Here is a 15,000-nt window from a genome sequence, read left to right as displayed (position 1 = left end):
ATAAAGTCTGGTCACTTTCTTCCTCTAAAGATAACGAATACTGCAGCACATTATGCCAAGCTATATTTGAAGGAGATAGTTAGATTTCATGGGCTTTCGACATCCATCATATTTGACAGAGGTACACAATTCACTGCTCATTTCTAGGAAATCATTCCAAGAAGGTTTGGGAACTCGAGTGAATTTGAGTACTGTCTTCCATCCTCAGACGGACAGGCAGGCAGAGAGAACTATACAAACTCTCGAAGACATGTTGAGAGCGTGTGACTTTGATTTTGGGGATAATTGGGACGAACATCTTCCTCTTATGGAGTTTGCTTACAATAACAGTTATCAGGCGAGTATGCAAATAGCTCCTTATGAGGCTCTTTATAGGAGGTGTTGCAAATCGCCAATTGGGTGGTTTGAACCTACCGAAGTAGAGCTATTGGGTCCTGACTCAATTTACGAAGCAATTGAGAAGGTGAACCTTACTGTGCAATGACTCAAAAAAGCTCAGAGTCGATAAAAGTAGTATACGGACATGCGACGTCGCGAGCTAGAGTTTGTTGTGGGTGACAGGGTATTCTTCAAAATGTCATCAATGAAGGGAGTTATACAGTTTGGTATAATGGGTAAGCTTAGCCCTTATTTCATTGGCCCTTATGAAATTGTGAGAAGAATTGGAAGGGTGGCTTACAAATTGAAGTTACCATCGGAGATGGTTATGGTGCATCTTGTGTTTCACATTTCGATGTTGAGATTGTATAAACCTGATCCTTCTCATGTCTTGAATCATGAAGAGATGAAATCAATGAAAAGTTGTCTTATGAAGAAGAACCTGTATAAATTTTAGATCGACAAGTTAGGAGATTGAGAACCAAGATTTAGCTTCGGTTAAAGTCCTATGGCGTAACCATAATACCAAAGAAATGACTTGGGAAGCTGAGGAGGACATGAAGAAGAGATACCCTCGCTTATTCCCTATTGCAGGTATGTGTTGAACCTTTCGGTGATTTAATTCCTGCAAAAGTTTAGACTAGAGGTATGAATCCCTCACTCTTGTGTTTAGACTTGAATGATCTAATTGTTGTGTGGTTAGTCATAGGTTATCTTTGGGGATAACTCACTTTGCAAAAGAACTTTAGAAAATTCTGAAAAATTTGAGGGTTAGTGAAAAATCTTTGACCATGACTTTCATTCGGGGACGAATAATCCTGAGAGGGGGATAATGTAACATTTTGTAAATCGGATTAGGTGTGAACAAATTAAATGAGTGTTGTTGTGTCATTTTAGCTATTTAAACGAGGCTATTCGTAGTAATGATACCACATAATATAAACCGAGATGACCATAAAACATCTACTTGTGCATATCTGTCTACAAGCCTCTACTGGGTACATGACATAATGTGGTCGGGACAGGGCCCCGCCATACCCATGCAAATGCATATGCAACCATGCTGACTCACAGAGCAACTCCGGAGCAAGTGGAGTGCCACGACACTGCCTGCTGAGCTGGTATCTTACTGCGAGAGCTGTCAACCTATATATCAAGACCTGCGGGCATGAAACGCAGCTCCCCCAGCAAAGGAACGTCAGTACGAATAATATGCCGAGTATGTAAGGCGAAAAATATAACATAATAAACATATAATATAAAGAAGAAGGATAAGAATTAACCTGGCGTTTCTAACTTACCAATGAGAATCTAGCATGTATGTCTGTCTATACTCTCCCGTGCTTAACTACATCTATGTACAATAATGTGTCTCTGACCTACTTATCATCCTGGTGCTATCTGCCCAACTGATCAGTGGTAACTGCTCCACCGGCCGTAGCATGGTGGTAACTGCCCATCCGATTATCGCTCGATGGTAGAGCGCATTTGCTCTACTGATCAGTGGTAACTGCCCAACCGGCCGTAACTCGATGGTAATAACTGCCCAACCAGCCGTAGCATGGTGGTAAATACATAACTGCCCAACCAGCCGTAGCATGGTGGTAAGTAGTGATAGATAAACTGTCCAACTGGTTGTAGACCAGTGGTAAATATGAATGCATGTGTTGCGGAACGTGCAACCCGATCCAGGTATGAAAGCATGTGTTGTGGAACGTGAAACCCAATCCAGATATAAAAGCATGAGTTGTGGAACGTGCAAACCGATCCAAATATCCCCTGTAGGTACCCTTTAGATACTTCTAGTGTTCATTCTTTATCTATTAGCTTCTATGCACTTCCCATGATCATTACTTATCCGTTAATGCCTACATGATTACATAAGACTCATAAGCACATTTCTAGGCCATTAAGACTTCTTCTCGAATTAACTAAACCTTAGTCAATTCCTGGCTGCATCATAAGCCTATCTTCTAGCATTAAATACCTCGTTAAGGATCTCATAACTAGCATACTATTCATGTCTTACAAAACATTCCTTAAGAACACGTTTCTAAATTCATCGGAGTGACGTAAGGTCAGTAAACCTCCGATCTCCATTATGGAGCTAACATCATTATCATATCTCACCTTGAAGGAACAATAATCATAAGGTGAGACCAACATCAATAATATCGTAAGAATATCAAGAATGTAAGCTTCTAGCATTTCTATGAAAGGAATCATTATGGACATCATTTGTGAAAGTTCATAGCAATAGGATCATGCCTTAAGAAAGAAAGGGACAGCCTTAACATACCTTGCTGCTTACTTAGCCACTCAAATTCTACCTTCCAAGCCTGCAAATCTACATCCAAGATGATTCATACAACAATCAGGCTATAAGAACACTTACACACTCAAACTTAGCTAGTTAATAAGTTAACGGAATTCAGACAGCATTTCCCCTATATTATCTACTCCAACCAATTCCAAAATAGCTCCCAAACATCAATAACAACATCAACAACAACATAATCAAGATACTACATGATAAACATATACAAATCCGTCCAACACTTCCTTCGAAAATCAGCCCATAAGCCAACAACATCAACATATCAAACTACGACCTTTATACTTTGTTTTCCTTCACTTTAAACCATTAAGATCCTCCAAAAACAACTCAATATCAAAGTCAAGATAAATAAAATAGCTTATGCTTGAAGAACTTTAGCCTCACCAACTTTCTTCAAGATCAAACTCACCACAACATCAAGTAGAAGCAAGAACAATTACTTTTCATGAACTAGTTTAGTGTAATCTTGTTGAATTCTTGATTTAAGGGATTATAAAGGTTTAGGGGATGTTTATTGATGTTTATAGAGCTCAAGGGAGTGTAGAATGATGATAAAATGAGGGGAATGGGGGTATTTATACCCTTTGAAAGTGGAACCGACTTTCCAATTAGGCCCGCGGAAAAGCCATCAGGCAGCCTATCTTGAAACGCCCATAACTTTCTACTCCGATGTCGTATCGACGAACGGTTTGTTTCATTGGAAACTAGACTCAATGAACTTTAATTTACATAGGTTATACATTCCAACATTCCATAACTCCTCATATTCTAGGAGATAAACTTCCCTCAAGTTGGACCAGAAATTCCTGTCCAAAATTCTGCCAAGTTTTTCAAAATTTCAACAAACTTAATTTCTTCGATTCGCTTGATCCCGAAACCTTTAGACACTTGGTTAGTACTTGTTAAAAGTATTCCTTAACCTTATAAGGGTTCCACAACCTCTCCGGGATTACGTTAGTTTACTTAAAACGCAAACGACGCCAAATTTTTTCGAGGTGTAACATGATTTTTCCTTATCAAAGGATGATTGAAATTGAATATAAAGCTGTGATCTTTGAACATGAATTACCCCATAAGGGATGCTCAAACTTGATTTCGGAAGGCTTGGATATTCCATGTGTACTGCTCTATGAACGGACTGTGTTGAAACTGAAACGTATTTAATGACTTGAACTTGGTTCTAAACCCGTTAATGATTTGATGTATCCCTACTAATGGGATGATGGACATAATCCATAATGAGCGATTTGGCTCCTATGCTATGATTGTGATTCGACTATTTTGCCATGACTTTTATTGTTTGTGTTTAGCCTAGCTACTCGGGAGGAAGAGTGGCCATCAAGGGTTCATAACCCCGATGTGGTGCTTCTATGCGGTTTTGTGGGAACCTTAAGTGGTCATCCCTTCGTTTTATCGACTTGGCCTGTATTGACATGATTGTGATTGTTCGTGAGTGACATGACGATGATCTTGAGTTCATAAATGGAAGATGTAATTCTGATAAATGGCAAAACAAATTGAAAGTGATCTAAATTCCCCCATAATGATTTTCACTGGTCATTTCGCTAAGTTTGGGGACTTGTTTTATCTCTGGATTTCAAAACTGCTTTATTTACACTGTGTTACTGCTTTATATTATACTCCTTCCATTTCAATTTTTGTGAACCTTTTCGGAGTACGAGGGTCAAACTTCATAACTTTGACCGTAAATTTTGATATAGATTTTTTAAGTTTGTAAAAATAAAATTTAAATATTTAGAAACTACATAGAAAATGCTATAAGTCATGATAATTTAAAATTCAAATAATTTAGGAAAAGGTAAGGAAAACGTGGTCAAACAACCACCTTGTAGACTCCCTAATTAGTAATAGGTTCACATAAATTGAAATAAAGGGAGTATTATTTTTTTCTTAACTATTGTCCCAGAGACACTCACTGAGTACCCAATACTTAGGCATACCATTGTTGTTTTTGATGATGTGTTAGGTAACGTTTAGGAGAAAGTTCATGATATGCGTGCGGACAAGGAGTGCTTGCTACTTCCAGACTTTTGGTGAGCCCACACCTTTGTTCGTAGGACACCCTCTATCTTGCTACTTCCAGACTTTTGGTGAGCCCACGCCTTCGTTCTTGGGACACTGCTAAGTTTTGACAACTTATTTATTATAGACTTCCGTTGGTTTCATTTCATAAATTGTGATCATGATCTTTACTTAGTTATTCATAACTTGTCGAATTAATTAATGATAGACTTCTAGAAAGTGACTTGGCATTTAATGATTTATAAGGTGCTTTCGGTGTTGTTCAAAGTATCGGATGCCTGTTACGTCCTGGGTCGGGTTTGGGGCGTGACAAGAATTTCATAGCAAATTATGCCAATTCGAGCAAAAGTTATGCCTTAAGGCCTATTTTCTGTATAAAAACTATGCCTCAAGGCATAACTTCTATATAAAAACTAGGGGTGTCAATGATTTTCAAAAAACCAACTTAACCGACCGAACCGCACCATACCAAATCGATTATTAGGTTTCTTTTAATAAAATCATGAGTTTTATATAACTTAAAACCGTACCGAATAATTAGGTAGGTTTTTAATGTTATAAAAATAAACCAAAAAAATACCTAACCATACTAAATTTATATGTGTAAATTATATCTTATAAAAAATACCGAACTGTACTAAATTTATATGTGTAAATTATATCTTATATAATAAATTTAAATATAATAAAATATTAAATTTTTTGCCTTGGGATCGGGATGATGAAAATGATTACAAGCCGGGAACATAATTAACACTTATTCCAACTCTAAAACCTATTATACTACTTCTATTGAAATTAAATTAGTTCTAGCATCTCAAGTAGTAACTAGCTAGTAAGCTACAAGGTATTCCAACGATCTTGGATAGAAAGTTACAAAGTATTAGATATCTTTTCACTGGTGTGATTTTAAATTTCTCTTATTGGATACTTAATCTTAGTAGACTCTGTTCCTGAATCCCATCTTGATTGATTTTTGTCCCCTCGTGTGATCTAAATTATATTTGTTTGTCTTTGCTTAATATTGCTTTACGCTACCGTAAAATTGTGGGATCAATCTATATTCTTACCGTCTTTCATTTTTTCTTGATTCATCACCCTTTAAATGGTAAAAATGTCTAGAGAGTTTTAGCCAAAGTCCTATAGAAATATGCATGATATCGTGTCTTAACTTTTACTAGTGACTATAACATGATATTCTTTTTTGAAAAAATACCGAAAATTAACCGAATCGTACCGATACCGAAGAGAAACCGAGATGATAAGATGATTTTGAAAAGTCTAATTTTGGTTCTACAAAATGAAATAGCCAGAAAATTGGTATGATATAAATTTTATAAAATAATCGTCTGAACCGTACCATTGACACCCCTTATTAGAAACTATGCCTTAAGGCATAACTTTACCCCGAATAGGCATAGTTTGCTATGATACCTTGTCTTACGATTTTTTTTTTTTACTCTGTTGGGTTTCTAAAGAAGTTAGGCCTTAGGGCAGAACTTCTGCCCAAATAGGCATAATTTGCTACGAAATTCTGTTTTGTGATTTTTTTTTTATACTCTGTTAGGGTTCAAACCCAGAATGTTAGTGGAAAAAAAATTAAAGACCAACAATTTGAGGGACAAAAATTAAAGACCGACCCAGAAATAGGTGACCCCGTGCAATATCGGGCCGAATAAAACTTGAAAATGAGCCCAAAACATTTAGTTGCCCCACAAAAATCAGCAGGCCCAATTCATAGCTTCTTTTCTTATTCTCCAAGATCTCCACTATTCATATCGTCTTCCAGTTCCTTAATTTGAAATCATCATCAGCTTTGTAAATCACTACTGAAAACTTCAATCAGAGGGTTTTAAATTTCGGTAAAAACCATTAATTCTGTTTGCTTTTTGTAATCAAGATTTGCGTTTTCAGTCTCTGATTTATTTATTTTGAGCAGCAATAATGGCGTCAAAGGCAACAATAGATGTTCCTCAAAAGGGTGGATTTAGCTTTGATTTGTGTAGAAGGAATGATATGCTTGTGAATAAAGGACTTAAGTCTCCTTCTTTCCTCAAGACTGGTACTACCATTGTTGGCTTAATTTTTCAGGTAACACTCTTTTTTGCTTTATAATAAGTCTGTTTAGACTGTATAATTATATCAGTTTTTTTTTGTTTTGGGTGTTAACTTGTTATTATGTGGTAGCTCTAGTAATATCGAGTAACTAATGTTTTCACAAACAAGAATGTGGATACCATATAGCTAAACCCTTAGGGGTCGTTTGGTAGGAAGTATTACTTTTTAAAGAAAATAATACTGGTATTAGCTTTGTTATTATTATTTAATCCCTTGTTGGTAGTGTTTCAACCTGTGTTAGTTATACACCCTATTCAGTACTATTCTTGGCATTAACGATACTCTTGTTTGCTTCATAATAAATAATTCTGCTGAGACTGTCTAATTATATCAGTTTTTTCCCTTTTTTATTTTCGGTCTCAACTGGTTATTATGCAATAGCTCTAGTAATGCCGAGTAACCAAACTTTCCACAATCAAGAATGTGGATGCCGTATAGCTAAACCTTTAGACTAGGGGTGTGTTTGGGATGAAGGAAAATGTTTTCCATGAAAACTGTTTTCCTAGTAAATGTTTTATTGGCAAATAATTGGGTTTCTTGCTTATTTTATAGTGTTTGGTAAGTATGAAAAGAAGTATTATCCCAAGTGCATTTATATGTATTAGGTCTTTGGCCATAGAAACCAAATGTTTTTCACTTTATTTGGAATTTATCAGGTTGGAGTTGAAGATGAAATTGTGTTTGGTTATAGTTTTTGCAAAGAGTATTTGGTTGTTTGAATGTACTGAAATTGAAAAAAGTGAAAACAAGGTTTTTGGTTGTATTTCGAATTTTCATGGCCAAACGGTGATTTTCAAATAAAATGAAAAAAAATTCCGGAAAAAAGTGAATAGTTCTTATGGCCAAACAGGTCTGTAATCTAGCAAAACACTATAGGGGTGGTATGGGGTGGGGAGTGGGGGTGGGATAGTCAAGGGGTGGTTGTTGGGGGTGTTGGGTGGATGGTAGGGAGGAGATAATGAACTTGGAATGTCACTTACGAAATTTGTTTTCCCTACTTTCAATAGGGAAGTCATTTTCCTTATTTTAAAAGAACTCGTTTTCCTAGAGAAAACGTTTTCCAAAATATTTTGACCAACCAAACATGGGGAAATTGAAAAGTATTTTCCTCCGGACCAAACACACCCTAAAAGGAGAATTGTTGGTTGAATTGAAAAAGAGGTAAAGTGAAATGCTTCGAACTAAGAAAGCCATCAGTAAAATGTTTTAGAATAATCAGAGAGTAAAGATTCTGGAGTTGCAACTTCCGTTGACACTTCTGTCTTGAATGTCATTTATTCCATTAAGTTCTATGCACTAAATTGTTAACGTTAAAACTCACGTGTAGTAATAAGAGTCTTTAGATCTCTTATTCTCTAATTAACTAACTCCCTTTATTTCTGCAAGATTTCAGTTAAAAAGAATGCATTAAGGTTAACACAATTGACCGGTGGCGAGTCAATATATTCTATTCTACCCACGAAAAAATCAATCCCCCAATGCAAGGTTCAAGAACATATATTCTTGAATACAGAGCAATCTTTGATTCCCTATATTCAAGTTCAACCTAGGGTTCAACGAAATAATTCAAACTAGGATGGAAGGTGCCACCAAAACTTAAGGGCAAGTTTTACAAAGTAGTGGTTAGGCCGACTATCTTTGTATGGGGCGGAGTGTTGGCCAGTTAAGATCTCTCACGTTCAAAAAGATGAAAGTTGCCGAGATGAGAATGTTGAGATGGATGTGTGGCCACACCGGGAGTGACAGATTAGGAATGAGGATATTCGGGATAAGGTGGGGGTGGCCTCGGTGGAAGACAAGATGCGAGAAGCGAGATTGAGATGGTTTGGGCATGTGAAGAGGAGAGACACGGATGCCCAAAGTGCGGAGGTGTGAGAGGTTGGCCATGGATGGTTTCGGTACGAGGTAGGGGTGGCAGAAGAAGTATTGGGGAGAGGTAATTAGACACGACATGGCGCAACTACAGCTTACCGAGGACATGACCTTAGATAGGAGGGTTTGGAGGACCCAAATTAAGGTAGAAGGCTAGTAGATAGTCTCGTTATCCGTTCTTATTAGTAGTCGCATTATTGCAATACAAATTTTTATGCTCCGATTTCTGTTATTATCTGTTATTTCCTATGCTTTGATTATCCTGTGTTCTCTGCTCCGATTTCTGCTATTATCTGTTATTTCCTGTGTGGTGATTATCCTGTGTTATCTGTGATGCTTGCATTATTTCTTCCATATCGCTTTGAATCTCTTTTCCGAATCTCTTAACTTTATCTTACTTCTTTTTATGCTTTTATTGAGCCGAGGGTCTTTCGGAAACAGCCGTCCTACCTTGGTAGGAGTAAGGTCTGCGTACACTCTACCCTCCCCAGACCCCACGATGTGGGATTTCACTGGGTTGTTGTTGTTGTTGTTGTTGTAGGATGCATAGATAGGGTTCAATTGTTGGCAGACAATTAAATGATCAAATACACAATTAAATCAATAGTGTAACTACAGAAACATACAAATCACAACAGTCATGTCGACTTCTGCCACAAATCTAGATCAAGAGTACCTAGCTACTCATAATCACAGTGACAACAATAATGAAAATGAATAAAAGATACCTTAAACTCAAGAACAATGGAGAAACAATGAAACTCTATGGTAATCCTTTCATTGTCCACGCGCCTTGCTCTTGTACAGTCCTTTTTGCTCCAAATGGCTGAATCATCCTCAAACGACGAGCCTTCAGTATTTATGTCTTATGTCCAAAACATTAGAAAAGACGGAATTGGCCCTATAAAAGTGCTCCCGATAGCAGGTGGTGCAATTGATTGTAAATTTCTCAGCCTTCACCCCACAAGACGCTGTGTTTTGAGCGCCTATTTTCTCAACACAGTGCACTAAACTGTTGCGATCTCGTTACTGCAATGAGTCATTTCCTTGTCTATTTTGGTGTTACTCTTAGTTTCTTTGCCTTCGGTGTGAGCCCTTGAGCCTTGATGCACATGTTCTTGAAACTTCCGTGCCCTTGGTGTGAGCCCTTGAGCCTTGATGCACATGTTCTTGAAACTTCCTTGCCCTTGGTGTGAGCCCTTGAGCCTTGATGCTCATGTTTTTGAAACTTAACAAGATTGTTTCTCTCATATCAGTTGCACCCAGCACCGATTAGGCTTTTTCACGCTAAAACATCAACTCAAGACGTGCAAATGAGAAAATCACCCTTTCTTTACCACTCTAAAACAAAACAGAGAAGAAACTACACAAAACACATATAGCATTTTCGAGTCATCAATGAGATTCACATAAGGACTTATTCTCAATGGTGCACTAACTGCAAGAATGGAATGGAGATAATGGAGAGATCAGGGATTTGGATCCTACTAGAAATAAAATAGAAAAGGTAGGTGATCTCTTTCAGTATATCTAAACCTTGGTGGACAAAGTTATTTGGTACCAGTGTTATCAAAAGCGAAAAGCGCAAAAAAGCTCTATGGTCCGTTGGGGCTTTAAGCGCAAAACGTAAATAAAGCGTGGGCTTTTTGAAAAAAAAGGCGCAAGTGGAGAATATATACAAATATATATGTTTAGTCTAAAACTAATAATTATAAACATGAATAATAAATATATGGACAAAGAAATTGATTTTTTTTTTAACGATAAAGTGAAATATCAATTGTTTAGTGTTTAGTGTCGCTTCTTCTCATTGGCAAGAGAAAGTATGTCTTAAAGCTTTGATGACGACACTAAAGTGCACATTAAGCGAGGCGAAGCGCTCAACACGTTTTGAGCCTCGCTTTAGGGCTTAAGCGCACCTTTGATAACTCTGTATGGTACTTATACGGGTGGGCAAACTGGTTGAATAGTCTAGGTGCAGGCAAACTGGTCCAAACTTTTTTTAAAATAACTGCATGAATGAAAAAGTAAAAGCAGTGCTTTCATTGTCGTGCTATAGGCACAGGCCGTTAGCATTCTCCTACTATATTTTCATCTAGATGCTGGAATTTTATGCAGAATTTGTTTTATTTTAAGGGGGGGAAAAAAAGACCTTTGGTTTGGGTCATCTGCATTGCAGTACAACATGGAGAGAGCATTGCAAGATTCCATCATTTAGTTGGGAAAGAGATCATTTCAGGCCAAAGGCAATTGAGTACTGTGGTTAATGCCTGTTTAACTAGTTGTTTGCTTTAATTTCTTTGGACAAGTATGGTTTTGCAAACTACATGAGAGCTAAGTTACTCGGACTCTTCTAAAATGTCGTCGGGTGCGTGTCGGATCCTTCAAAAGTAGTGTATTTTTGGAGGATCCGACACGGGTGCGGCAACACTTTCGAATAGTCCGAGTAACTTAGCATGAGAGAGTAACTTCATTGCTTTTGAAGTTTCTTAAGGTAAAAACCCTCATACGCATTAGATTGTATGTGCTGAAATAGATTACATAGGTGAAGGGGAGCCTTGGCGTAACCGGTAAAGTTGCTGCCATGTGACCAAGAGGTCACGGGTTCGAGCCGTGGAAACAGCCTCTTGCAGAAATGTAAGGTAAGGCTGCGTACAATAGACCCTTGTGGTCCGGCCCTTCCCCGGACCCCGCGCATAGCGGGAGCTTAGTGCACCGGGCTGCCCTTTTTTTATATCTAGACCAAATATTCTGCTACTGGTATTTAATGTTCGGCTGTTGGCAGCATATGTTAATAACTAAGTTGCTCGGACTCGGGTGCGGGTGTCTGATACGGGTGTGAATCTAGAGGTCGGATCCTTCATGATCTAAATTTTAAGATTCGGGAGTACAGATCCAGGTATGGACACTGGTGCTGGGATTCGGCCAATAGTAATTCAAATATCTAAAAATAGAGTTATAAAAGTATTGCCAAAATATAGTGGACTATTTAGCCCGAAAATAATGCACAAATTTTGAGTGCAAGTTTGAATCTGTAATTATTACTAAGTACAGATGCATCTCCTTGCTATTTTTTGGTTTAACATGGCTATTGCAAATGATATAGAGGTGTAACATGGCTATTGCAATAGCCCTAGCTTTTGTTATGATTTCAGAAATCTCTGTCTGTCTCAAATCTCTCTATCGATTTTGGTCAAAGTACCCAAAATCGTTTGACCAAATCGGGTATGGATCCCTCACCCACATCCATGTCGTGTTGACATGGTTGCTGACCGAAAGTGAAGATTCCGAGTAACTTAGGTTAATAGGATTTTTCTGTGAGGAATTTGTGCAGGTAAAACAACTTTATCTTACCATCGAAAACTTGTCTTTCTTTATTAGAGATTCTTTGACAAATTTGGAGTAAAAAGGGAAAGAAAAGAGAAAAAAGAGTATTTTATTTTATGCATGGGGAGTTTTGTGTGCCAATCATTCTGAAGGATTAATGATGTTGCCTACTGCTGAAAGTATCGTCTTTCATTTGATACCTACGCCCTTGTTTTGAGGGACACAGAAGAAAAGAGATGAGGTCTGGCTCCGCTATTCTTTTTTTCCAACTGGAATATTTTGAGTAGCTCGACAAAAAATAAGATGAAACTCGTTTTATCGATAAGATAAACATACTTGCAAAGACCTCCTAAATCCCCCTGCCAAGCATTGAGTTTAGTTCAAATTGCGGCAGAAGTAGCTCTGCTCCATGCTTACTTCAAGGAAAGAAAGGATTGGGCGATCCGCTAATTCTGGAGCTTACCTTATCATCGAGGGGAAGGTGCTTTTACAGATTAAGATGTGAGTAAAGAAGGGCGTGCTTTCACTTCTCAGCTGCAGGAGCAAGAATCCTTCACAACTAGCATGACTTTGCAATTACAACCACAACAAAGCCACCGCCTTCGGTCTTTAGTAATAGAGGCAACAGCTATTAGCTTGAGGCTATCTTCCATGTATGAAATTAAGAACCACATACATAGCTAACTGCATTGCTGAATGGTATTTGTCAAAAAGTCTTTGCCATTCTTACATGTTTTTCTTTCTTTTTCTCCTGTTTACGGCGTCTTAGATATACCTGCATCTTCATTTTTTTTAGTTTAACATAGCTTAAATGAATGCCTGTCTGATTGATTATCCATGTGATGTTGCATGAGGGATCAGCAAACTCAGGAAGTTACGTTTAATATACATCTTTAAATGTTCTTGTGAGGATAATGTGGCATTTAGGAGTATCCAGTCAAATAATTATCCATGATTGCTGAATGCATGTTTTACCAGCAGACTTTGCTAGTGAACAGTTTAAGAATATCTTTTGTATTCCAGGATGGTGTCATTCTTGGAGCTGACACGCGAGCCACTGAAGGACCCATTGTTGCTGATAAGAACTGTGAGAAGATTCATTACATGGCCCCTAACATATATTGCTGTGGAGCAGGGACAGCTGCTGATACTGAGGCAGTAACGGGTAATTTGGGTTTCATATGCATGTATTTCTGTTTGCAATAATAACATCTCTTTACAAATCTCTCCCTTTCTCATACCTTAAGTAGCAACTGCTATTTTGTAGACATGGTCAGTTCCCAACTGAAGCTTCATAGGTATCACACTGGTCGTGAATCCAGGGTTGTGACAGCTCTCACTCTTTTGAAGTCTCATCTTTTCAGGTGACCATATATTTTAATGTTACTTCGTAGTAGAATAACATCTTTACGTGCTATTAAATTGCTGACACAGAGGCTTAACTATGTGCTCTTAACCAGCTACCAGGGGCACGTCTCAGCTGCTTTGGTCCTTGGTGGGGTTGATGTCACAGGGCCACATCTGCATACTGTGAGTGGTTAGTATATTATTATTTTTTTCCATTGTAAAATTCCTCAATGTTGCTGGTTAATGTCTGTTCTCAGATTTATCCACATGGATCAACTGATACTCTGCCGTACGCTACAATGGGCTCTGGTTCCCTTGCAGCTATGGCTATCTTTGAGTCACAATACCGGGAAGGGTTAAGTGTAAGTTCATTTTCTGCAGCTACATTTAGTTCACTGAATTAGGCCTCTATGTACGTTGTAAATTATCAAATGTTGAGATGGCATTTTGGTGCAGAAAGATGAAGGGATAAAGCTAGTAGCAGATGCCATATTGTCTGGGGTGTTCAATGATCTTGGTAGTGGAAGCAATGTTGATATCTGTGTGATAACAAAGGTAATCTCATTTTAGCAATCAATGACAATTTTCATCTTATCATATGAATCCACGTTCTATTTTTGGTAGTATTTCAACTCATATGCTGATTTGTTAGGGTCACACGGAGTACCTAAGGAATCATATGTCACCTAATCCCCGGACCTATCCACAGAAGGGTTACTCATTCCCTAAAAAGACCGGTTAGTATTCTCATACTTGTCAACGTCCAATATAAATGAGAAATACCTTGTTAAAATATACAAGTTAGTTTCTGTAAAATGCTAATGTGGTTAGTTGAATTGTGCTTACAGAAGTTCTTCTTACAAAGATTATTCCATTGAGAGAGATGGTACAAGTGAGTGAAGGCGGAGATGCTATGGAAGAATAAGTATATTGCAATGATGAGTTCCATTGTCATTTCTTTGAAGGGGTGTTGCATTGTCAAACATTTTCCAGAGTATCAAGTGTTTGTAATTTTCTAAATGACCTGCTCCATCAACGTTATCAGATATAGCTTCCAAACAGTGCTGGAGAATGAAATATTGGCTTGTAGTTTGTTTTTGCTGCTTTCAATACTTGATTGTTGGAGACTTGAGTTACAAATAGATGGTTCCAACTTAGGCAAAAAGCGTTTTACTAATACTGTCTCCTTTTGCTAAATTATAACAATATAAACTCGGTGCCAAATAAAACATCTCTAAATAGCCGTACTGTTTGTGCCTCCTTAACATTCTTGTTTTTACACATATTCCTCTCCACATTTGGTTTAGATTGGTACCCCAAAAGAAAACTTGTTTGCTTCATACAACAAAACCTTTTTCTTGAAAAGTACTTTTAAAAATCCAACTCAGACCATGGGAAGCCATTTCTCTTGGTTAAGCCAAACACAAATTACACCTACACCTATGTTAAAAAACTTTAGCAACAACTAAACAAAAATCAAATCCAGATATAACGAACGCAAAATTTGTCTACTTTCATAGTAAGTCTTGAAAACGAGACTTGGACCTATATGCCGTTAGATTTGCTCCACGCATGTT

General features: G+C 37.7%; 1 protein-coding gene across 1 annotated transcript; it reads left to right on the top strand.

Moving 5' to 3' along the window:
- Positions 1-6,459: 6,459 nt before the first annotated feature.
- On the top strand, positions 6,460-14,525 carry LOC132059713 (proteasome subunit beta type-7-A). Its single transcript, XM_059452445.1, has 9 exons — positions 6,460-6,621; positions 6,699-6,850; positions 13,100-13,241; positions 13,344-13,440; positions 13,537-13,606; positions 13,681-13,785; positions 13,880-13,978; positions 14,076-14,160; positions 14,272-14,525. The coding sequence occupies exons 2-9, from the start codon at positions 6,704-6,706 to the stop codon at positions 14,346-14,348; spliced, it is 822 nt and encodes a 273-aa protein (XP_059308428.1). The 5' UTR covers positions 6,460-6,621; positions 6,699-6,703; the 3' UTR covers positions 14,349-14,525.
- The last annotated feature ends 475 nt before the right edge of the window (positions 14,526-15,000 follow it).

This window comes from Lycium ferocissimum, chromosome 6 (assembly GCF_029784015.1).
Source record: "Lycium ferocissimum isolate CSIRO_LF1 chromosome 6, AGI_CSIRO_Lferr_CH_V1, whole genome shotgun sequence".
Classification (NCBI taxonomy): domain Eukaryota; kingdom Viridiplantae; phylum Streptophyta; class Magnoliopsida; order Solanales; family Solanaceae; genus Lycium; species Lycium ferocissimum.
This window is presented reverse-complemented; position numbering and strand designations above follow the sequence as displayed.